At 53.1% G+C, this 23,579-nt stretch overlaps 1 protein-coding gene across 25 annotated transcripts in view; it reads left to right on the top strand.

Moving 5' to 3' along the window:
- Positions 1-23,579, top strand: part of CDK5RAP2 (CDK5 regulatory subunit associated protein 2) — a 184,064-nt gene that overhangs the window by 37,363 nt on the left and 123,122 nt on the right. For all 25 annotated transcript variants that reach the window (XM_069575238.1, XM_069575236.1, XM_069575242.1 and 22 more), the window contains exons 5-11: positions 2,102-2,178; positions 8,764-8,887; positions 11,974-12,128; positions 16,052-16,214; positions 17,329-17,382; positions 18,219-18,338; positions 21,049-21,141. In XM_069575238.1, coding sequence (XP_069431339.1) covers positions 2,102-2,178; positions 8,764-8,887; positions 11,974-12,128; positions 16,052-16,214; positions 17,329-17,382; positions 18,219-18,338; positions 21,049-21,141 — 786 coding nt within the window. The remainder of the gene's footprint in view (positions 1-2,101; positions 2,179-8,763; positions 8,888-11,973; positions 12,129-16,051; positions 16,215-17,328; positions 17,383-18,218; positions 18,339-21,048; positions 21,142-23,579) is intronic.

The following is a 23,579-nucleotide window of genomic DNA, read 5'->3' on the forward strand; positions in this document are numbered from 1 at the left end:
TCAGGCTTGCAAAGAATAATATCGCAGACATGTTAGCTGTGTAGTCTTGTAAATTCGCTGGTCTGGGGCTGCCAGTTGGTTCATCAGAAAGCAAATCACTTAGAACATATAATGTCACCTATTACATAGAAGCTGTCTGCCCTTTGGAGAGCTGGAAGAGGAATCTTCTCTTTGAAGGGGTTTCTGCAGTTTTCCCAAAACCACAGTTGAAGACATTGTGTGCTGACACTCAAGTGTCCTTTATGCAGAGATCAGGTTTTTCCAGGGAAAGTTCTGCAGAGATGGCTTCCTTACTCTCCGTTGTTTGGTGGCGAAGAAAACAACGCCGCCTGAGCCTGTCTCCTCGCCGCGTCTCATTTGTTAGCTCACCCAGTCCTCGAATCCACCAGGGCAGCTGGGCCTCGTGTTTGCTGTGTGACCCCTGAGGGATCTGAGAGGGCAGTGAGGACTGTTTCCTCCTTTTCCTTTCTAAGATATTTTTCCCCCCTTTGTGAGGAGAGCTCTTTTTTTTTCTTTTAATGTTTATTTATTTGTCTGCATCCTGCGGCACATGGGGTCTTTGTTGTTGCGTGTGGGATCTTTTTAGTTGCAGCATCCAAGGTCTTTCGTTGTAGCTTGCAGACTCTAGTTCCCCGACTAGGGATCGAACCTCGGCCCCCTGCATTGGGAGTGAGGACTCTTAGCCACTGGACCATCAGGGAAGTCCCGTGGGCCTGTGTTTCTAAGGTCAATTACAGGCTGCCACTTGTGCTTTAGTGTTGACTGAGCAGGAAGTCTGCCTTGCCTACCACGGGGGCCTCGACGCTGAGCCGGTGCTCGGCCTGTCACAGGGGTTGGTGTGTGTCTGTCACGTGAAGGAACGGGTGGACGAGCACCCACTGACTCAGCGCAGTTTCTGCCCAGTAGCGAGTGGAGACAGAATCTGAAGCCAGGTCTGGCATCGTTGACTCAATGGACATGAGTCTGAGCAAACTCTGGGACACAGTAAAGGACAGGGGGGCCTGGCGTGCCGCAGTTCTCGGGGTTGCAAACAGTGAGACATGACTGAGCGACTGAACAGTCCTCAAGTCCCAAGGCCGTGGCCTTCCCATTCTGGCAGACTTCTCCATCAGGGGTGCTCTACCCGTTGGGGCTGTTTGGCTGAAAGGAGGGAGGCATGTCCTCTGAGATTGTAAATCGTACTGGAAATGTTATTTTTATTTATAATGATACACGTGTATTAGGGAATAGAATGTCAGGTTGGTGTACATTATTAGAATAAAGCAGGCGCAGGGTTAGAGAAATCTTGGATTTACAGCAGCCCTCCGCAGACCACACACTTGGACCCGCCTCTGTGCTGGGTGAAGTCATCTAACCCATCTGAGGACGTTGGTGACTGGTTCTCCGAGCCTGTCTCTGCCCCACAGCCTCCGGTCGTGGTCCATGCGCCCAAGATCCTGCCTTGGGGCTGTCACTGGAGTTGCAAGCCCAAGGCCCTGCGGGTCTCCCTTTGTTTCGGCCAGTGAAGAGGGAGCTGGCTGGAGAGCCCTGTGGCGCCCCCTCCAGGCAGCGGGCCCGACGCAGTTGCGGCTCTTTGGGAAGGGGGTCCCCCGAAATCTCACCCTGAAATGAGACAGGCAGTGACGTGGCTTCCCGTCCGCATGTTTTTTTTGAAGCTGCAGCACGTTCCCACTGCTCCAACCACCGCATGCATGATTGTAAACAACCGGAAGTAGTTGCCTTGGAATCGGAAAAACAAGCTGCAGAATTGCCTGTAAATTTGCTTGGCGGAGGGCAAACAGTTTTTAAATCAGCCTCACTTGTGTGACATTTATGCCTCAGTGTTTGAGTGCTCTGGCTGTTAGACGCTTGGAATATTTGCATAATTGTTCCAAGCCTTGAGAAATCCAGGGCTTTCTTTGGAGCCCACCAGTGTTTAATAACCCCCTTTTCCCTGTGCCCCGAGGCTAATGAGGGTTTGAATCTAACATCTGCCCATTAAGAGCATCGTATCCGTTAAGAGCGTCGGAGCCGGTTCGTGCTGAAGGCGGGTTCCCCACTAAAGGCGTTCAGGCGGCCTGTGTCTCACACGTTTCTTTTCCTTTTGCATCTTGTCCCGAAGAACATCGAGCTCAAGGTGGAAGTGGAGAGCCTGAAGCGGGAGCTGCAGGAGAGAGAGCGGCTGCTCATCCAAGCCTCGTGAGTACCTGTGCTCATCACCTGGGCTCGGTGGCGGCGGCGGCTGGTCGCGCTAGGAGAGGAGAGCCTTGTGTTTCTAAGCTCTCAGTACCCTGAGGAGTTTTCATTTTTATTTATTTTTCAACAAACTTTTAAAACTCCTTGCGAGTAGCTGTAGCACGGCAGGCTTCCCTGTCCTTCACCATCTCCCAGAGTTTGCTCAAACTCATGTCCATCGAGCCGGTGATACTCTCTAAGTATCTCATCTATCTAACCATCTCCTATAAGCATGTTACAAAAATTTGACACAGGAAAATGCCCCGATGGTAAGTGTGCAGCGTGATGCTTTTCATGGAGCAAGCACGGCTGTGGGGCCACCGTCCAGACCACAGACCAGAAGGTCGTCAGGCCCCTGGACGTTTCCTCTGTGCTCCCGGAACTTACACTCCTTCACGGAGCTCACCCCTGGCTCACCGCGGGCACCCGCGTTGCTCAGTCCTGCCTGTTTTTGAACTTAGAGAACCGGAGTCGTCTGCTGCGCTCGCGCTTCGTGTCTGGCCTCTTTCCTTAGCGATGTGTCCGTGCGATCCAGCTGTACTGTCAGTGACCTCCGCAGCTCGTTCGTTTTCATCGCTGTGAGAGGCCGAGGGCCTTGGAGTCTTAGAGGGAGGCCCGAGGTGGGTGAGGCTCGGGGGCAGAGTGTGGGGCGTCAGCCAGACTAGCTAATTTTTGTGTGTGTTTTTTGTACTAGGATCCCTTGTAGTATTTCATTAAAGGAAGGGCTCTATTGCATTAAACAAATTGAAAACTATTATTTTAATCAATTAATTAGTTAATTAATTTAAATATTTATTGAACAGCAGTCACAGTTCAGAGAAGAGTCTGTGTTTCAATTGGTTATTCATTCATTCATAAGCATTTCGTAGGTAAATGTGCTGAGGATTTGAAAAGCGGCTTTACTCAGAGCACATGGGCAGTGGTGAGCATGTAGACGGGGTGTGATGTGGGGCGCAGCGACAGAGGGCATTTATGAGTGCGGGGGCGGCATGAGAGTGGGCCGAGTTTCACTTGCGAGGTGATGAAGACTTCCTGGAGCTGACCCACCAAGGGCCCGGCTGGAAGTTCGCGTGGTCACGCGTTGGCGGTCCTGGTGGCGGAGCTCCACAGCGGCCTGGGGCAAGCGGCACTGCGAGGGCGTCCCCAGGGGCTCAGTGGTAAAGAGTCTGCCTGCAAGGCGGGAGATGCAGGTTCGATCCCCGCGTTGGGAAGATCCTCTGGAAAAGGAAATGGCAACCCACTCCAGTATTCTTGTCTGGGAAATCCCGTGGACAGAGGGTCCTGCTGTCCACGGGGTCACGAAGAGCTGGACATGACCGAGTGGCTGAAACGCCCACAGCTGCGCTGCGCTGGGCCAGGCTCCACAGTCCCTGTTGCCGTCTCCCAGCCAGCAGCCAGCGTGGACGGCTGTGGGCTTGGGGAGACTAGAGGGCCCTGGGCTAGGCTTCTCGGGGCTGCGCCGACCCTGCACCCGCGGTGTCTTCTCAGTGGGTGAGGTGGATGAATGAATGAACCACACTGCCCGTTGGTGGTGGTGCTTGTTTTCCCCTTTTCTCTGCCGGGTGGCTTGCGGGCTTTTGGTTTCGCATGGAGCCCGGACCCACGGCACCGAAAGCACCGAGCCCTAAGCACTGGGCTGCCAGGGGCTGCCTTAATCCGTCGTTTTCGTTGGTTGCTTTTGTCGTCGTTTGGAAGCAACATGGTTCTCTGGGCAGGGAGTCAAATCGACTTCACCAAGCTGGGAAGCCAGTGGTAGAATTCGGTCTGTTGCCTACTTAGCCCCTGCCTGCTGCGGATCTTGGCCAGGACTTGTTTCTAGCCAGGCATGTGTACGTGGAGACCAGACTCACAAAGGCCACGCACACGCCTGGATCCCAGCACCCTGGGCTGAGCGTTCCGTGGCGGGTGCCCACGTTTGCATGCATCGATTCCCCAAGTGCCTAGACTGGAGTTTGGGGCCCTTTCTTGATCTGATCAGCTTAATTAATTTATTCAGAAAATATTTCTCAAGCAGTTGTTATGTGCGGTACTGGCCTAGGTTCCTGAGAATAGAGCGGTGATCCAGACAGACAGGTGGGCTTACATTCTGGAAGCAGTGATGGGGATCAAATACTTGGAATTATAGATCTGTAAATACAAATTGGGAAAAGAGCTCAGAGAAGAAAGGGCGCCGTGAGAGTAAGCGCAGCGGCCGTAGGCGTGTAACTAGAGGTCTGTGGCCGGGAAGGCAGCGTTTGCGATGAGACCTGGGGGCAGGTAGGCCTTAACCAGGGGAAAGAGGGGAGAGCCTCGGAGGAGAAGGGAGTGTGTGCGTCTCAGGTGACCCAGCAAGCCTCGGGGCTCGGGCTTGTCTTGCGGGGTCTTGAGGCTGCGCTAGAGATTTTGGTCTTTATCCTGAGATCCCACGGAAAACAGTCATGAGTTTAAAGCCGCTGACACAATCAGGGCTTTGTTTTTTTTTTTTAAAAGTTCACTGTGGAGGCTGAGTGGGGAATGTTCTGTTGGGGGAGCCGGGGTGGAGGCAGGGAGGCAAGTTAGGAGGCGAGTTCAGTAGTTGAGCTGAGAGACTCGTGATGAGCTGTTGGTGGGGATTGGGTGGACGTTTGGGAAGCAGAGTCCACAGGGCTGGGTAAGGGGTGGGCAGGGTGACGTCAAGGAAGCCTCCCAGGGCAGAGTTTCTACATAAGGATATTCACAGCGACTCCACTGCTCCAGCTCGCTGTCCACTAGCTCCTCATCCCAAGTGGCGCGCAGATACTGAGCATGCCCTGCCCCTGTCGCTCTGGCTTTGCCCTGGCGGGACTCCGCCGCTTCCCGTCCTCTGCCGCCCCACTGACTCTGCGGTCGCCTCCCCACCGTAGAGGCCCAGGTTGAGTCCCGTGGCTGCCTGCGGGCCACACCTCAGCCTCTCCGCGGACTGCTCTGGCCACAGTGACGATCCCACGTGCATGTCACACTTCGCCGTCGATAAGCTGCTTTCAGGTTCATTCGCCTCCCAGCATTATCCTGGCAGCTAGGCAGCTTTCTCGGAAAAACCTCCTTTTCGTCGAGGAGGGGAATTCAGGTCTGGAGAAGGGAGAGAGCGCAGCAAAACCGCTTATGAAGAGCAGAGCTGGAATTAGGACTCGAGTCCCTGACTTGTAGCCCAGCGCTGGGTTTTGGGTGCTTGATCTTCCTGTGTGTGGTTCTCGCTTCTCCAGCATGACTGTACACCTCCCGAGGCCCCGAGTCTGGTCCCCTACCTGAGTGGAGGCAGGCCCGTGGAAAGGCAGGGGCCCTGGCCAGCGGCCGGGTCTTTGGCTTCTGAGTCTTGGCCTCTGCGCTCTTCCTGTTTCCCGGGGCCTTTGTGCGGATGACCCACTGTGGCTCTGCGCTGCGTCCACCAAGCACCTGCTGAAGGTACTTGTCCTGGCCCCGAACTGCCCAGCGGCTGTTACAGGAAAAGCCCTTGCTTTTCCTAAAGAACCATAACTAGGATAGGAAGAACCAAGAGGCAATGTTGAGGGTTAAAAAGAATACCGGGGGTGGTGTTCCCAGAAAAGTTCGTTCTTGTATTGGGTGGAAAGCTGGGTTAGAGCCGCTTCTCTCAACCCTTTCTCTCCTTCGGTCTTGAGGTCTGTCTCATCTCTTGTGCCAGGTTCTGTAAAGAGAAGTTTCTATAAAGAAAGGAGAGAACTAACATGTTTTTAAAACTGTATTTTTAATTGGAAGATAATTGCTTTGCAGTGTATAGCAGTGTGACTCAGCTGTAAGTTTACATGTAACCCCTCCTTCTTGAGCTTCCCTCCTACCTTCCAAGAACTAGCATTTATTGAGGTCCTACTTTAGCCCAGATCCTAGGCCTGGCACTTGACATGCTTTATCGCATCTGATTTTATAACAGCTATTTGAGGCAGCCAGTATTCCCATTTGAGTGAAGAGAAAACTGAGGCTCAGCGGATGGGAGGACTTGCCCACTTCTTCTGGCAGCAGAACTGGGCTGATCTCCCTGGAGCTCGCTCCACCTCGCCGTGCAGTAAACATCTATTTTTTCTGGCTTTCTATTATTACATTTCTCAGTTACAATACAGGGGCATTAAGAGCAAAAGCAGACACATTGTCAGGAGTAAATTTTATCTCTGTGGCTTTAAAACACAAACAAAAATAATAATTCCATTAGTAGGGGAAAATTGCACCATACTGCCGAGTATAAATTTTATTGCTACAGTAACTGTAAAATACAAAGATGATAAATGAAAAGTTGGAACATTTATTATTGGGAATACATTTTAGTGGCATAACTAAAATGCAACCGAATTGAATAATGCCAGTACTTGTTAAAAATTGTAGTCCGCCCCTTGACCATGTGTGTGATTCAGACTGCGGGGCTGGAATTTGCACTTGCTGGCTGTGGGGGGAGGAGGTGCGGGGTGGAGTGGAGGGTGATGGAGCGAGCTGTTTTCTAGAGGAAGTGAAAGTGAAGTCGCTCGGTTGTGTCCGACTCTTTGCGACCCCATGGACTGTAGCCTACCAGGCTCCTCTGTCCATGGGATTTTCCAGGCAATAGTACTGGAGTGGACTGCCATTTCCTTCTCCAGGGGATCTTCCTGACCCAGGGATTGAACCCAGGTCTCCCACATTATAGACAGACGCTTAACCGTCTGAGCCTCCAGGGAAGTCCAGAGAAGTTCCTGTAAAACCGAAGGGGTAAAACATTTGTGGTAGTCAGTGAAAGTTCAGGACTGGAAAAGTCCAGTGTTCAAGGCTCAGGAGGGGAAAGGTTTTAAAACAGAAACCTTTCCGCCATGTATAATGCCTCTTGAGGAGTGAATCCCAGACTGTCCTGAACAGGAAATGATGGAGGGGATTGGGCGGGGGGCTGAGGACATCTCCTGGCATCAGTTGGGAGGTGGCTATGGTGGCCTTAGCCCCAGCCCGGAGGGCCTTTTCTCAGCTCTGACCCCCGCTGAGGTGGACAGCGAGGCCTCTCAGAGCCGCTCAGCAGGGGCCAGCACCTCCATCCTCGCAGGCTGGCAGGCATCACTCAGATCAGAGGAGCGACATGCGTGTTAGCACGTTAGTTCTGAGAGGTAATCATCTCATTTGTCAAATGAGGAAACTGAGGTGTAAGAGGTAGTTTAGCCAGAGTCACACTGAGGACGTAATAGAGTCAAAATTTGGAAGCAGATCTGTTCAGCCACAGAGCCCCTGTTCTTTCTTCGCAGTTATTCACAATGAATTCCATTAAAATGATATCATGACACGGGGGAGGGGCAGCTTCTGAAGGCCTGTTGGGAGCAGGGAACGAGACAGGAATGGAGTCTGAAGGCCTGTTGGTAGCAGGGAACGAGATGGGAATGGAGTCTGTGTTTGCAGCGACTTGTGTCTGAGATGTGGGCGGCAAGCACGGCCCTCTTGACTCGCCATTGCTCTCAGTCAGAAGCGCACGTGGCCTGCGCATGAGAGTGCCTGCTCACGTGGCTCCCGGTTGGAAAAATGTTATATACCCTTAAAGTAGGGCATGGGAGGCTGGCAGTGAATAGATTTCTTCTCTTGCCGTTTTCTGAGAATCGAGCTTTAGGTGGAGCCATTTCCTTTATTTCTCTGCCTTCCGGAAATCCGCAGTCACTTTGGAAATCCGATGAGAACTGCTCTGAGTCTGTGTCTCAGAAATTCACATCTGACCCTGTTTTTCTCTTTTGAGAACCAAAAGGAAAGGCCGTCAGTGGTGGTGGCCCCGTGTCCGGTTCTGGAGCACCAGCCCCACCGCCGCTGGTCAGGTGGAGCGGGCGCCCCGTGACGCCCCATGGCACGAGCTCTGGCTTTGCGTTGGAGGCGGGGGGGCACAGGGAGCCGGTGACCTCCTCGCCTGGGGCCCGCAGTCGCTGCTGGTGCTCTCGGACGTGCAGGCTTTGAGACGCTTTCCTTCCAGTGGCTGACCTTTCCCCTCAGGTTTGTTCTGTCTGCTGCCTGGCCCCTGTGCTCTCTTCTCTGTGGCTGCACCAGGCGGCGTGTTCGGTCCCTGACCGGGGCTTGAGTGTGTGCCCCCTGCAGCGGCAGCGCAGTGTCTGGGCCACTGGGCTGCCACGGGAGCCCCCCCGCATTCCGCTCCTTGCACACTGGTTCGCACACCCGCGCTCTGCCTTTCCTGCCAGTGGTGGAGGTGTGCTTTATTGGAAGTTTTGTGGTGGGGAATTTGGCAGTAGCTGTCAGATGTCTTGAAAATGTGCTTATCCTTTAACTTAGTAATTCTGTTTTTAGGAATTGACCCTAAGGAAATCACTGGATAGTATACAAACCACATATATACACATACGCAGATATCACATATGCGTGTTTAATTGAAATATAGTTGGCGTATAACGTGGTGTACTGCATGACGGATTTAATACATTCATATATTACATTATTTCTGCTTGTGAATTACAAATATTAAAAAAAAAAAAGAAAAAAGCTCAGCACAGGTCTGTGGGAAAAGGGACCAGCAAATATTCTTTGTCTCTTTGGAGCCACTGGAATCTCCATCTGATGCCACTCTAGTGCGTTTTACGCCTTTGCCTCTTTTCACAGCAAAGCAGTGGAGAGCCTTGCCGGAGGGGGCGGCGCTGAAGTTCAGCGGGTGAAGGAAGATGCTCAGAAGAAGGTCCGCCAGGTCGAAGATGTCCTAACCAAGAGGATCCACCTCTTAGAAGAGGCGAGTCTGTGAGCCCTGAGGAGATGGTTCCTCACAGTGGGTTCATACCAGAGGGGTCAGGATCTTGTTCCTCTTTTCTGTAACCTGTCAGGGTGTCAGCAGAAGCGAGATCCCGCTTCCTGAGTGCCTCCTGGCCCCAGCCCTGCTCTGGGCACTGTGCGTATGGGACCCGTACCCACATACCCTGCATGCCGCCCTTGACTGTCTGTGTCCTGTCAGTGAGGACACGGACACGGAGGGACAGAGAGAAACACTAGTCCAGTTTAAGCCCTGTTTAAATGTTCTTGTTTAGTCGCTGAGTGGCGTCTGTCTCTTTGTGACCCCATAGATTGTAGCCTGCCAGGTCCTCTGTCCATGGGATTTCCCAAGTAAGAATACTGGAGTGGGATGCCATTTTTTCCCACTCCATGGGATCCTCCCGACCCAGAATCAAACCCGCCTCTCCTGCGTCTCCCGCATTGGCAGGTGGACTCTTGACCGCTGAGCCACCAGGGAAGCCCATTCAGACTTACGGCTGCTGGTTCTAAAGCCTGTGTTCCGGCCGTCACGCCAGCCTTCCTCTCGTCTAGTTCAGTCTCTGCAGAAGGGAAGCTGAGGCCCGGCGAGGGGAGGGCCCACACAGCTCAGCCCGGAGCCAGGCTTCCCGACTCGCGTGGCTGCGCGGCCCGGGCCCCCGGAGCCCAGCCTCCGGCCCCCATCCTGCCCGTGCTCCCTGACCCCTCTTCTCGGGGAGCCACTTGGTGGAGCCCCTCCTCCCACCGACTCTCAGCCAGGTGCTGCCTGTGACTGGTGGGAGGCAGGAAGCTCCTTGGCCAAAATACATGGTCTCACAGGTGCCAGAAAGCTTTCCTCCATGTTCAGCTGGTCCTGAGGAAGGACCGCAGCTCCGTCGCTCTTGATCTTCGAAGCCTGTCGTGTCATCTGTTTCTCTGCCTGTGACCTTGATTCTTCTGAGCAGCTAAGGGGGGAGGTGACACCTGGAAGGAAACAGCAGACCCGCTTGTACTGCGCCTTACGGCTGATAATGGTCTTTTCCGTGCTTCCTGTTCACAGCAGCCCCAGGGCGGGTGTAGGTCCAAAATGCCGACGAGGAGCCTGGCGCAGAAGGGGTGGGGAACCTAGTCTGGATCATAAGCAGCTGAGCTGAAAGCAAAAGGAGAGTCTTTCGAGCACAAATTCTGAAGTTAAAATGTAGTTCTGAGACTTCAGGAAACGTGATCTCTTGGTTTAGCTACCTTAGGTTTCCCAGCTCAGTGCTTCCCCGCGTTTTAGGGCCACAGCCTGACTGACGTACGGGGTTGAGTTCCTGCTCTGACACTAGCTTGTCACCTTGGAGAAGACATTTGCCCCTTGAGCCTCAGCTGCCTCGTCTGTGAAATGAGGCTGAAGGTGCCTGCCCTGCAGTAATTGTAATAAACTGCAGTGAGCCAGCGATTTATGGGGGGCTTACCATGTCCGAGACACCATACGTCGCACCTAAGAAGGGTTTCTTAGCCTTTTCTTACACGGATTTTGTTCATCCCTTCAGTAAATGTATGAGGTAATTGTCCCTCTTTGAGAATGAAAGCCTGGGGCCACGGGCGCAGAGCAGGTGCCGGGTGGTCTGACTGCAGAGCTTTCGTGCTGAGCTGCCCTAGGCTGTCTCTCAGTCTGTAACTTCCTAGAGTGGAGTGAGGATCACAGATAATATAAATAAAGCTCCTTGCTCAAAGCCCGGCATCAGTAAGCACTCAGCAAATAAGTGCTGTTTTTTGCTGATTTTGCTGTTTTTTGTCTCAGAACATTGGTAAGTTTTCCCCAGCTGCCATCGAGATCGCCAGGCTCTCTCCCTCTTGGAAAGGTGGTGGTGGACGACACACTGGAGGGGGCAGGGAGGGGAGCCAGCATTTTCGGAGCCTCCTGGGTTGCAGCAGGCATGCGACAGAGTCTCCAGCAATCCTTGAGAGATGGTGCTTATTCGTTTTCTGTTTTCTGTTTATTTAATTATTTATTTGGCTGCACCAGGCCCCAGTTGAGGCACGTGGGATCTTCAGCTGTGGATGTGGGCTCTAGTTCCCTGACCAGGGATCGAATCCTGGCCCCCTGCACTGGGAGCTCTCAGTCTTAGTCCCTGGACCGCCAGGGAGGTTCCTATCCCTGTCTTACGGGTTGGGAAACGGGCTCAGGGCTTCCCTGGTGGCTCAGAGGTCAAAGCGTCTGCCTCCAACGTGGCAGACCCGGGTTCGATCCCTGGGTCAGGAAGATCCCCTGGAGAACGAAATGGTAACCCACTCCAGTATTCTTGCCTGGAGAATCCCATGGACGGAGAAGCCCAGTAGGCTCCAGTCCATGGGGTTGCAAAGAGTCGGACACGACTGAGCGACTTCACTTTCACTTAATGGGCTTAGGGCGGTTAAGGGGCTACATGAGGTCACGCAGTGAGTAAGTGGGAGAGCTGGGTTTTAAGCCCAGTTCGATCTGACTTTCCTCTTTGGCGCTATCAGAGGCTGCTGGCCTGAGGGCTCGGAGATTCAGACCCACTGTCAGGCCACTTTCCTGAGCACCGGGACCTTTCCCCTCACGCAGACGCTGCCCACACCATCTAGACAATTTCCCTTCGGCTTCTCTGAGCTCTCAGGAAGAACATAGAGTTTCTCACCACCTAAATCACCTTGGAGGTTTAGAAAATGTACTTTCGAGTCGTGTGGTCATTATCCTAAAAGCAGTGAGGGGCAGTGGGGTGTGGCGTGAGCGTGTATGGAGATGATGGTGACTCTTAGGAGTTTATGTATGTTTAGGGATCGAGAAGCACATTTCTCTTCGTACTCGTTGACGCTGTAAATATTGATCCGATTTTTCAAAACCCCCAAATACGGTTCTTGTAGAGTCTTTTCCACTGGAAATGCCTATTACTCTTCAGGATATAAGAGGGGGAAAATGGCTGGTGAAGGTATTTATTACTGATTCTCCCCATGTGTAGTACAATTCAGGGAGGGGAAATGTGCCGGAGAAAAAGTCATAAATATTTATGTTTTAATCCAATTTCCTTTCAAAATGTTCCCAATTGTATTGAAAAATTGCATCAAATGCATTTAATTTAACTCTAGGATGTGAAAGCCGCCCAAGCAGAACTGGAAAAGGCCTTTGCTGGGACAGAATCAGAGAAGGCTCTGCGACTGAGCTTGGAAAGCAAGCTTTCAGAGATGAAGACGATGCGCGAGGGGAACCTGGAGATGGCTGCGGTCCTGGAAGGGAAGGACAGGTGGGCCCGCGCCCCCGTGAGGCTCCGACATCCGTTTGTCTGCATGATCCATGACAGGGCCTTCCAGCTGGCCCTGGCAAAGAGCCCACCTGCCAGTACAGGAGACACGAAACATGGGCTCCATCCTTGGGTTGGGAAGACCCCCCGGAGAAGGAAATGGCAGCCCGCTCCAGTGTTCTTGCCTGGAGAATCCCATGGACAGAGGAGCCTGCTGCGCTGCAGTCCACGGGGTCACAGAGAGGCGGACACGACTGCAGTGTCTTAGCATAGCACGGCGTGATCCAAAACAAGGGAGGGGTTACCCCCTTGTTCCCTTCTTTTTCTACTTGGTCCCCGTAGCGAGAAAACTAGGGATAAAATCAGGATGAAAGGAAAAGGAATAGGGTAGTGATACGAGGACAGAGGGAGGATTAGTAGACAGAAATTCATGCTGAGACGTTCTGCTTATACTAAATTTAGCATTCAGGTTTTGGCCATAAGCTTCCTGGTAGCCAAAGGAAAAAGGGAAAAACAATCTTGGAAGGCACAGACATATTGCTCACGAGATGAAACAAGCTAGTAACTCAGGAGACCCACGTGCAACGGCCTCTTGGGGGGAGGGGCCGCTCTGATTTCTGCTGGCTCTGCTGCGGCCCTCCCTGTGGTGGGACTCTCCTGGGGCTGGAGCCAGTGTGTTCCCTCCCTGAAGGCGGGCCTGCCCAGGGAGCTAAGCTGAGGTCAGAGGTGAGTTCCAAAGCACAGAGCTGGATGAACAGGGCTCTGTGGTCCTGCCCTGGCGAGGTGGGTCCAGATCTGTCATGTGGCCAGCCGCCGCTGAGCAGAGCCCTCCCTGGGAGGGCCTGGCTTGTGTCCTGGGCTCCCACCACCCTTCTCAAAGGTAGGTGATCTAGCCGCTTGATTTCCTTCAGTCTGACCTTACATCTAGTCTGTGTCTCTGAGGCAGTGGGCCTGGAGGAGCCCTGCAGGTCAAATACGGCCCACAGACACTTATATCTGGCCTACACAGTATTTTGATAACTTTTAATTTGTTGCTAACATTAGGAAGAAAAAATCTAATTTCATGAGAAAGTCTAGAATTCCAGTTTCTTTTAAAACCCTGCAACGCGTGGCAGCAAAACTTCGCACCTCTGAGCGCGACTTTGCTCAAACCCAGCTAAAACCTAGTCTGGGATCTGAACCCACCCTCTTTCAATAGAATCACTCACCTGGTGTCTAGACTTACTGAGGCTCGGGTTCTTTGTGTCTCAGAAGGGATTCAGCAAGAGGCAAAGTGATAGGCAAGAAGCAGATTTATGAATATAAGACGCTTGTGAGAGATGCAAGTGGTCAGGCAAGAGGGTGCTGTCCCGAGGAATAAGTGGGCTACAGTTTTATAATCAAAGGAAAGTTGGAGGTGGGCGGGGGGGAAGATCACTTTCTTCCTCATTCTTTGGGTCAGGCTCACTTTACTAGCTCCTCCCTTGTATTGGGGAGGAGAGTGTCTGACCCTGTGAGGTCAAACCAGGACTGTCATCACTGATCATTCAGCTCAGCAGAAAGGTGGTGACAATGTTTTTTCCCCCTCACTGGATGGCCTGGGGCATATTTCATGCTTTTATTTTGGTGAGCAGGCCTGTGCTGGAGTAGCTTCCTTGAGCATCGTCAGCTGCAGTGGTCTTCTGAAGTTCCCTAGGTTTGCTCTCTGTCTGTATTCCCTGGTGGCCCAGTCAGTAAAGAATTCGCCTGCAGTGTGGGAGACCTGGGTTTGATGCTTGGGTTGGGAAGGTCCCTTAGAGGAGGACGTGGCGACCCACTCCAGTATTCTCGCCTGGAGAATCCCCATGGACGGGAGCCTGGCGGGCTACAGTCCATGGGGTCGCAGCGTCGGACGCGACTGAGCGACTAAGCCCAGCACACAATGCCCTGCTGGGCCTTCTGCAGCTGCCTGTGTAACATCCTGTTCTGTCCCGGGCGGCAGGGCTGGGCCGGGGTCTTGCTGGACCGAGGCTGCTCCCTGAGCGGGGCAGGGGCTCCAGGCTGGCCACAGTCCACTCCTTTCCCATCCCGGTCTAGAACTTGCTTTAAGGTCACTAGAAGGTGAAGTCGTATCTGACGCTTGGTGACCCTATGGACGGTACCCTGCCAGCCTTCTCTGTCCAAGGGTTTCTCCAGGCAAGAATACTGGAGTGCGTTGCCATTTCCTTCTCCAGGGGATCTTCCCAACCCAGGGATCAAACCCGGCTCTCCCGCATTGCAGGCAGGCGCTTTGCTGTCTGAGTCGCTGGGGAAGTCACCCTAAGCTAACTAAAGCCGGTCAGTGTGATTGGAGTGTGAGTTACCTGCAGCAGAACAAGTCCGTCTTAAGTGCAGCTTGATGGCTTTCTGCCTCTCCAGCTGACGGTGTGACAGTCTCAGAGTGGAACCCCTGGAGAGCAGCCTTACTCCTCTTTCCAAGTTTTGGGGGGCATTGCCCCCAAGCTGCCAGTTCCTGCTATGCTCAATTATTTCAGTCCCTTTGGGGTGCCGTAACCAAACATGACAGACTGGGCAGCTTATGAACAATAGAAGCTCCCTTCTTACAGTTCTGGAGGCTGGGAGTCCGAGAGCCAGGTGCCAGCGTGGGTGCACCGGGGTCCTTGTCTGGGCCTCGGGCTCCTCGTGGTGTCCCCTCAGTCCCCGGCCTGCGGGGTCTTTCTGCAGCTCCATTCAGGCTGCCGCTCCTGAGGGTTCCAACCTCTTCCCAAAGGCCCCACCTCCTAATCCCATCACCTTTTGGGGGTTAGGATTTCGGTGCAGGACTTGTGCAGGTGGACAGGAATTGTCAGGTACTCCATTCCATTGCTAGGCGCTTCAGCTGCGTTTAGCTCACGCCTCCCCTTTACCTCCGGCGCTCAGGAAGCTCTGAGACTTCCAAGCCGTTGCTCTTTTTATCCTACCGAGATGCTTTCTAGGCTTAGCTAGAAAGACTCTTCTGAGGGTCCACTAACAAAATGCTCATTGCTGAATTTTTTTTTTTTAAAGTAATCATAGCTGCTGTTGTTTGTTGAGGTCTGCCGTGTGCCTGGGGTCATGGAGCATTTTAAATAGCTTATCTTCATTCCACAGAAGCCGAGTTGTCCCCACTTTATAGCCAAGGAAATGCAGACTCAAAAGTTAAATAGCTTGGCTGAGGTCAGGGAGCAGAGCTTCCTATGGGGTAAGGGGTAATTCGGTGACCCAGAGAGGGTCGTGCTCAGCTCTACCTGAGGGGGCCTGGTTGACCGTGGGCGGTGAATGGGTGGGTGTCATCAGGTAGGGATGGGAGCAGAGCTGTGAGGGGGTCCCGGGTAGACGGAGCATCGGGGGGCCTCGAGCCGCACGACGGAGGTCCTTGGACAGGCCCCGGGGTGGAAGGGCGGCTGTCAGCAGGGCCGCCGGCCGCCTTGGCCCTTAAGCCAGGGCCTCGAGGGCCTTGCTGAGGGGTTGGCCCTTTACTGTGGCAGCCAGTCTGTTCATACGTTGCCCCGAGACGCCTCGGAGAGACGCACTGCTGTCCTCAGGCTCGCTGCAGCAGCTCTGCTCCGTCGGTCTTGTCCTTCAGTCTCACTGCCAGATTTCCTTGGGAGAGGAGATTTCTCGGTCCACCCCCCGCCCCGCCCCGGCCCAAATTCATAATGCATGGCTGTCGCTAGTGGGGGCTGATGAAAGCCTTTGAGCAGGAGGGTGACTCGGCCTGGCCATAGTCTGGCTGCTCAGGGGGTGGATTGGCCGTGAGTGGGCTGGAGGCGAGGGGACCGCGGAGGCCCCGTGAATTCTGGCAGTTAGTCTCCCACCTGCAAAACGCAGCTCTTCAGTCCTCGGACATGTCTCCTTTGAAGGTGTCTGGCCCCGTTTCCTACCTCCTCCTGCTCCGCTGAGCTCAGGGAACAGCTTAGAATTAATATTTAAATTGTGTTCTCTTTCAGACTGATTGAGGAGTTGAAGCTGTCTTTGAAGAGCAAAGACGCTTTAATTCAGTGCCTTAAAGAGGAGAAATCTCAGATGGCATCTCCTGATGAAACCGTGTCGTCTGGAGAACTCCAAGGACTTTCTGCTGCTCTGAGGGAAGACGGGGAGGGCGAGGCTGAGGTGAGGCACGGCAGGGGTGGGGGCTTTAATTACCCGACCAGACCCCTCTGTGGGATGAGTGCATATTCAGTCCCCACAGTCACACACCCTGGCCTTCAAAATACCAGGTCCCTGTTGTGAGCTGAGGAATTAGCAGAAATCCTCCTTTGCCAGGGGCCCTGGCAGGTTTTTTCTCTCCAGTCTCGGGTGTTTGTAGAGTTGGTTAAAAACACAGTCCATGCCGGAACGCCTCTGTTTTACCACATGTGAATATGCTGCTGCCTGGGAACTTTGCTTTCATCCATCGGGTTGCTTGTGGGGTGGTGTCGTGTTTTGTCGCTGGGGTTAGAGGCGGGCTTGAGGCCAGCTCTGGTCTGAAGCCTCAGAGGCGGTGCGGAATGGAAGGAACTTGCATCGGGGCCTGGCAGCACTCGAGGGGGGTCAGCGTTCCACCTTGGCTGATCTTGGCACCTTGCGAGGCGGCGCTCATGGGCCCCTCGCCGAGTGTAGAGACACACTCAGAGAGTTGTTCTGCTCTCCTCGGCTCCAAGAGGTGGGTTGCTGGTACAGACCCTGCAGCCCCCGGGCCCCCTCCCCTCTGCCTGGGGCTCCCACGGCCGGCGGTTTTGAAGCAGGTGGGCAGGCCCGGAGGTGCAGGCAGCCCTGGCGGAAATCTTCTGGTTCTGGTTGGAGCCAGGGTGGCTGCGGGTCCATTCAGTCCCAGGGGTGATTTGGAGTGCATGGAACGTCTCAGTCTCTCCATGGAGCAGGCTCGTCTCTGTCCCGACCCAGCCGTGAGCCCTGTAGCCTCCGTGGCTGCCTCTGGCCGTGATGGGCTGCGCCCGCCCCCCTCTGGCCCCTCTCGCTCCCTGCGTGCTCTGCAGTAGTGGCTTTTGCCCCTTCCTGCAGCTCCTTGGTTCATGCTCCTTGGGCTGGTGGTCAGCCGGCGGGGGTTACTTGTCTTGGTGTTCTTGCCTCGGGCGGACTTCAGGTGACACGTGCGGAGTGGATGTTTGGGTTCGTGAGGGCCTCGGCAGCGGGAGACAGAAAGTAAATGGAGTGCTCACTCTCACTGTTCTGGGGGAGCTCCTCGTCTGTGGGTTCCTTCCGGGCACTAATGAAGGCCTTTTCTTAGGCTGCACAGATGGAGCGGGAAAAGGAGAGAAATCGCTTTGAAGAGAGGATCCAGGTATGTTGATGCAGTTTTTGAAAGTGTCTTGAGGATGTATCCTTCGGCCTTTTTCCGGGTGCAGCAGGTAATTCTGTGTGGCAGTAGGTGTCAGTCACTGCCTGCCAGTTAAGCCTTAGGCGTGTGAGAGAGGGTTTGGTAACCTTGGCGATAACTTAGTGGAGTGGGCATTCCCATTTTGCAGATGTAACCCATGAGGCTCAGAGAGGCGAGGTCCCGTCCTCAGGGTCACAGAGTTGGAAGAGGTGCAGCGGGGATTCAGACCCACCGGTCTGACTGCAGAGCCCCTGTTCCGGGGTCCCTCAGTCTCAGCTGCCCACGTCTGAGTCATGCCTGCAGCCAAGAAAGCGGTTTCATGTCCATCATCTCATTTGATCCTCACAGCAGCCCGGGTGGGAGGCAGTTAGATTAGAAATGAGCTCAGACTCTAAATGCACATATTCAGTCTCCATCAAACCAAGCTCTCTGCAGCTTTTGTAGCATTAAGGAGTGAAATTAATGATCTGTTATTTCCCCCAAATAACCCAGTGTGGTTTCCGAGGCTCTGCTGTGACTGTATTCAGGCTCCAGAAGACACTGGAGTCCTTCCCATGGGAGCAGCTGTCATCATCCTAACTGATTTGATCCCCTTTCTCCACCCATCCCCGTCGCCGTGAGCGGCAACACGGTAACTGGGAGCTGATGCCGCGACGCTCAGTGCTACTTGGGAACATTAATCACAGGTTGACAGGAAGAAGATAGAATAACTGTGTTTGAGTGTGCTCTTAAAGATATATTTACAGTGCATTTTGGTTAGAACGCGTCAACTTAGTGAGTCTGTTTCTAATCTAATTTAGGCACTTCGGGAAGACCTGAGGGAGAAGGAAAGAGAAATTGCTACGGAAAAGAAAAATAGTTTAAAGAGGGATAAAGCCATTCAGGGTCTAACCATGGCATTAAAGGTGAAGGAAAAAGAGGTATGTCGGATACACCCGAAGTGAGATTTTTCTTTGTTAGCTTCTGTGACTGGCCTGTCTTACCCTAAATTTTTAGCTGTGGGTGAAAAATTTATAAGAGAGCTGAAATGAGTGTGGAAAGTAGGGGAAGGGTCGTACTGTCCGTTAGAAATTCTTCTGTAGAGGCTAATCCAGGGACGTCCAGTATGAATATAATGTGAGTTACAGATGCAATTTAAAGTTTTCGAGTAGCCACATTAAAAGTAGTAAAAAGAAACAAGTGAAGTTCGAATGTTATCCTTTCACCACGTAAGCCAGAAAACAAAAATAATTAGGAGGTAGTTACCATTTTTAAACTTGGACTTTTGACTTTGAAGTCCGAATAGGCTTAGCACATCTCAAGTCAGACAGACCACATTTCAAGTGCCCAAAAGCCCAAGTGGCTAGTGGCTACCATGTTGGAGAGTAGGTCCAGTCTTTTGAAAGACAATAGAAAATGGAGATAACGGTGTTTTGGGAGACAAGGGCATGACTGTGATGTCTCACCTGGATGGTTCACAGGCTCCTCCATGTTGGTCCTTTCTAATCAGACTCAGCACCTCCATCACCGCCCCTCATCCCACCATCATGCTGCAGTCTCTCTTGCTTTCGTCTGCGTTGGTGGCACCACCGTATCCCCAGTCACACCACCTGGAAGTCCCCCTTGCCTTTTGCTACCTGGCCCGCTGCCCTGGGGCTCCAAGGTGGTGCCCAGCGGTCCTCTGTGTTCTTCCTGTTGTGAGGATCGTGATCCGTCACGCCTGTCGCTGCTCGGTACAGACAGTGGAGACAAAGTCTAGTGGAGACGCAGGCAGCGTGAGGGGTCGTGACTGAGGGGCACGCGGGGGGCTGTGCAGGTGGAGGGAAGGGGGCCTGGTCCCGCTTAGAGTGGGTGTGGGAGCACCACCGCAGGCACCCTGAGTGACTTCTGGAGCTTCTGAGCAGCTCAGCGGAGTGCTTCCTCTGGGAGCAGGTGTCTGGGCTGAACCTTAGAGGGGGACCAAGAGATAGCTGGGGAGGCAGGTGGAGACGCGGAGGCCGCCTCATGCAGGGAAGAGAACGCTGGCCAGAGCATTCAGTTAGGAAAGAGCTCCTGGTGTGTTTGTCGAAGCAAAACAGTTGAAGCCTGTCAGAGCATCAAGCACCGAGCTTAAGTGAGGCAAGAGAAGGAGCCAGACAGGCTGCGGGAGCAGCGGAGGTGGAAGTCAGTGAGTTTAGCTGCTCGGGTGGCAAGGCCATTGCAGGCTCTGGAGCAGGAGGGGTGTGATCGTACTCCCCTCCCAGGGGCTGAGACTGTATCCAGACGGGGTGGCAGGAGGGAGAGGACGGAGGCAGGGGGCCAGTGCTGAGGCGAGCCCCCTGCACCCCCATTCAGAAAGCCTGAGTCAGCAGGGATCACAGCAGGTAGGGGAGGGGTGGGGCCTACTCAAGAAAGCAAATTGGAAATAACGAAAAATGAGAAGTAAATCTGGGGAGATTTGGTGATTAGATGCAGGACTTGAGAGGAGGAGCAGCGCGGCGGCTTCTGTCTGCATGCCTGGGGCTGGGTGCTCCCACCAGCCCCCTTAAAGCGCGTGTCGCGGAGGGCCGTGGAGAGACGGGGCGGCCTGGAGGCGGTGAGCCTGCCTGTGGGGGTGCAGTCATTAGGCGGTGTGTGCCTCTTGGCGACCCCGTGGCCTGTAGCCTGCCAGGCTCCCGTGTCCATGGGATTTCCTCGGCAAGAATACTGTTTACAAGGTGCCAACTCGGAGGAGCCCTGGACTGTTCAGGTTAGAGGTCCGGGAGGCCGTCGACATGCCATGTCCCAAACTTGGAGAAGGCCCAGGCCTGAAGGTGTGGATCTGGGAGTCAGTCCTCTACACGTGTGAGTGAAATTCTGAGAGCTGGTCTCCTTACCCAGGGAGAGCGTAGGGTCGGCAAGAAGGCGGAGCCTTGGGCTGCAGGGGTTGCCAGTTTCACAGATGAGGAGAGGAAGGTGGCCGCAGGGGCAGGATGCTGATAACCAGGAATCCGGGGTTGGGGAAGCCAAGGAGGAGGAGGGTAACCGCCAGCGTCAGCTGCAGCAGAGGCTTCGTTCATAACCACAGTCTGTGTCCGTCTCACGTGTTGGGAGCTTGGGACCCAGCTGAAGGCGGAGCTCCTCGCTGTGCAGGGCGCCGGGTGGTGGGAGCAGCTGGCTTCTCGCAGAGGCCAGGGGCTGGCTGGGGAGTTCGTGGCTGAGTCACTTGAGGAGAAGGTCACTGGAGGGGGCAGAGTTCTGGGAGGAGCCAGGCTGGGTGGTGTGGTGGGTCATCTCTGTGAACAGTACTATTGGGTTGGCTAAAAAGTTCCTTTGGGTTTTCTGTAGGATGGTTAGAAAACCCGAAGGAACATTTTGGCTAGCCCAATAGTAACCCTCAGCCTGAGCAGGTCATTAAGTTAGCACCTGTGCACATCACATTGTTCACGCCTCACAGTGCTCGGGGGTGAGTGTGGCGTCCTCATGTTACTGTTGGGGGGTGAGGTCTCAGAGAGGTGCAGTGCCTGTCCTAACGTCGTCCAGCCAGCAGACAGTCGCACGGGAAGCCCCACTGTTCTGACCACAGAGCCCTCGGTGATAAGGGGTCCCAGTTCAGCAGGAGTGGCTTTCGGACCGTGCGCAGAGAGGAGACCCCAGCTGCATTCTCGGCTACTCTTCCCTGTCTTTGCCCAGATTGAAGAGCTTAACTCCGAGATCGAAGTGCTCAGTGCTGCCTTTGCTAAAGCCAGAGAGGCCCCCCAGGAAGCGCAGACCCAGAAATTCCAGGTAAGTGTTGGCTTTGTTTGAAGTGGTCCTGCCTGTGATCCTTACCCCTGTGAGGTCAGGACCGTGCCGCTAGGAGCCCGGGGAGCTCCGAGAGGTCGTGAGAACAGAGTTGGCTCAGCCGATTAGAGGAGCTTCTCCCGAAGCTGTGGGCCGCTCGCCAGCCCCCTCCTCAGTCTGACATGAAGACGGTGACCGCTGCGCCCAGCGCTGCGAGTGCCAGGCTTAGGGCCGAGTGCCCTATTCAGGAGTTGGAGTAGGCTGTGAGATGTGTGGATTATCTCGTCTGACCTTTACAACCCGGTGGGGAAGCCAGTTTTCACCCCCCACCCACCTTGTATTTGAGGGGTTTCTGGAGTTTCAGCAAGGGTACACAGCTGATTCGCTGTCACACAGCTTTGCAAGGGCCAGGACTTACATGCAGTAATTGCTGATCGTAACAGCTGGCCTCTGCTGAACATGCGCTGTGTGCCAAGCGCTGTGCCATGTGGATCAGCTCAGTGAGTCTGCTCAGCAGCCCCCTGAGGCACTCTCCCTGTCCTTGTCTCTGCTGAGGACATCCAGGTTCAGAGGATCAAGTAGCTTGCTCAGGGTCACCGTAGTGGAAAGAGCTAGGATGTGACCCCAGAGTCGGTCTCACGCCCCAGCCTGTGCTTTTCCCTGTCCCTCCCTACCTCCCCTCTGAGCCTGGCTGTTGCGGGCTTCCTGCTCCTGGCCAGGTATCTGTTCCAAGCCTTGGTTAGTTGACCTGCCTGTTCTCTTTTTTCCCTCCAACATGGGACTGCAAGGACTCATGCCGGTCATCCCCTGATCGTCCCTCTCTCTTGTTAATTACGCTTCTGTGTTTGGAATTAGCATTTTCTTTCCATGTTATACAGTGTTTACCTGTTACTAATAACTGGTTAATTGATAAAGCTCCATCATCTGATGAAGCCCATACCACCTTAAAACTCTCCCCTCCCACGTCTCCCGCTCATATTGTTTTTAGTTATAAAGTAGAAGTTAGGAGTTAAATCTAATTTAAGACTGGTTGGTTCCTAAGATTCATATCCCATGCCTTATCTTTTCAGAGCCTCAGTTCACAGTAAGAGTAACTGAAGTAATTTGGTTTCAATCCTGGTGTATTGCAAGGAGAGATACATTTCTGTTTTGGGACTTTCAGCCTTGCCTTCCCAACTATTTTGGTGGTGGTTGATGAAATGGAGCCAAGATTATACTTTGCACTGAGTTTTTCTTTTCTTTTCTTTCTTTTTTTTTTTTTTACTTGCTTAGAAATTAACAAGCCTTAAAAGCTGAATTCTCAGGAAAACCATCCATATTACCCATTCCTTCGGGGAAAAAAATATATGTTGGCAATTGATAAGCAAAGACCAGATATCCTTATAAGAGCTGTGATATTTTACTTGCTATTGGCCCTTGAAGGAAAGAAAAGTCTTATCCATTTAAATGTTACCCTGACTTATTATGTGTATTTATGAGTTTCATAACCCTCAGCCCCAAAAGCCTGTCCGAGTGATTGTTGAGGTCTTGTAGTTTGGTGTCAGCCAGGCTTCTCATCTTGAGAAGTGTGAAGAGCAGACACTGTTGCAACGCCTCAGGTTCTGCCTGGCTTGTTGGCTGTTCAGAGAGTGCTTGTTCAACCCTTAGCATGGAGGTAGCGTGCTCACCTGTTTGACAGGTTGCCGGGACTTCAGCTCAAGTCTGGCTTCCAAATCTGTGCTCTTTCCACTCGGATCACGTGTGTGAATGAATGCATACCAGACCCCTCTATTGGCTCGTTAATTACAAGGTATATATAATTTGAATATTGCACAGACCCTTGAAAATGCATTGTCTTTGACATTTAGGGACCTTTTTGGGATGTTACGTGATTGAACTAACTGTAGCGTCAGAGCCAGAGCTCACAAGGTCGGCGTCGAGCCTGACAGTGGACCAGCGGTTAGTGGTATTCAGACTCTGGGATTCGGGCCACAGTGCAGAGACGTGAGTTCTGATCATAGGGTGACTCTGAGGACTGCAGTGCGGCCTGGCTGAAGCCATTTGAACGATGTGTTTTCAGATTGGAACCAGTGTTATGCGTCCTCCACCCCCTGCATGGCTTTGTAAAAGTAACATTGCACATCGCAAGAAATTCATAAAATATTTAAAATGGTGGAGAGAGGGTGAGAAAAGCCACCATTAAACTCACGTCTGGAGATACTCTCAACACCTTAACTCTTTCAAAGCGCATATATATATATGTATGTATCACCTTTGAAGAATTAAATAGCATCATTCTGCGTTCTGTTCTGTGGCCTCTTGTTTTCACTGAACATTCTCGCCACAGCAGTACATGTACATCTAGCCAATCCTGATTTTTTTTTTTTAGATCTAGCCAATCTTTAAAAAAACAATATTTTGAGATACTTATAGATTCACCTGCAGTAAATTTCTCCCTGCTG

The sequence above is a fragment of the Ovis canadensis genome, chromosome 2 (genome assembly GCF_042477335.2).
Source record: "Ovis canadensis isolate MfBH-ARS-UI-01 breed Bighorn chromosome 2, ARS-UI_OviCan_v2, whole genome shotgun sequence".
Lineage (NCBI taxonomy): Eukaryota > Metazoa > Chordata > Mammalia > Artiodactyla > Bovidae > Ovis > Ovis canadensis.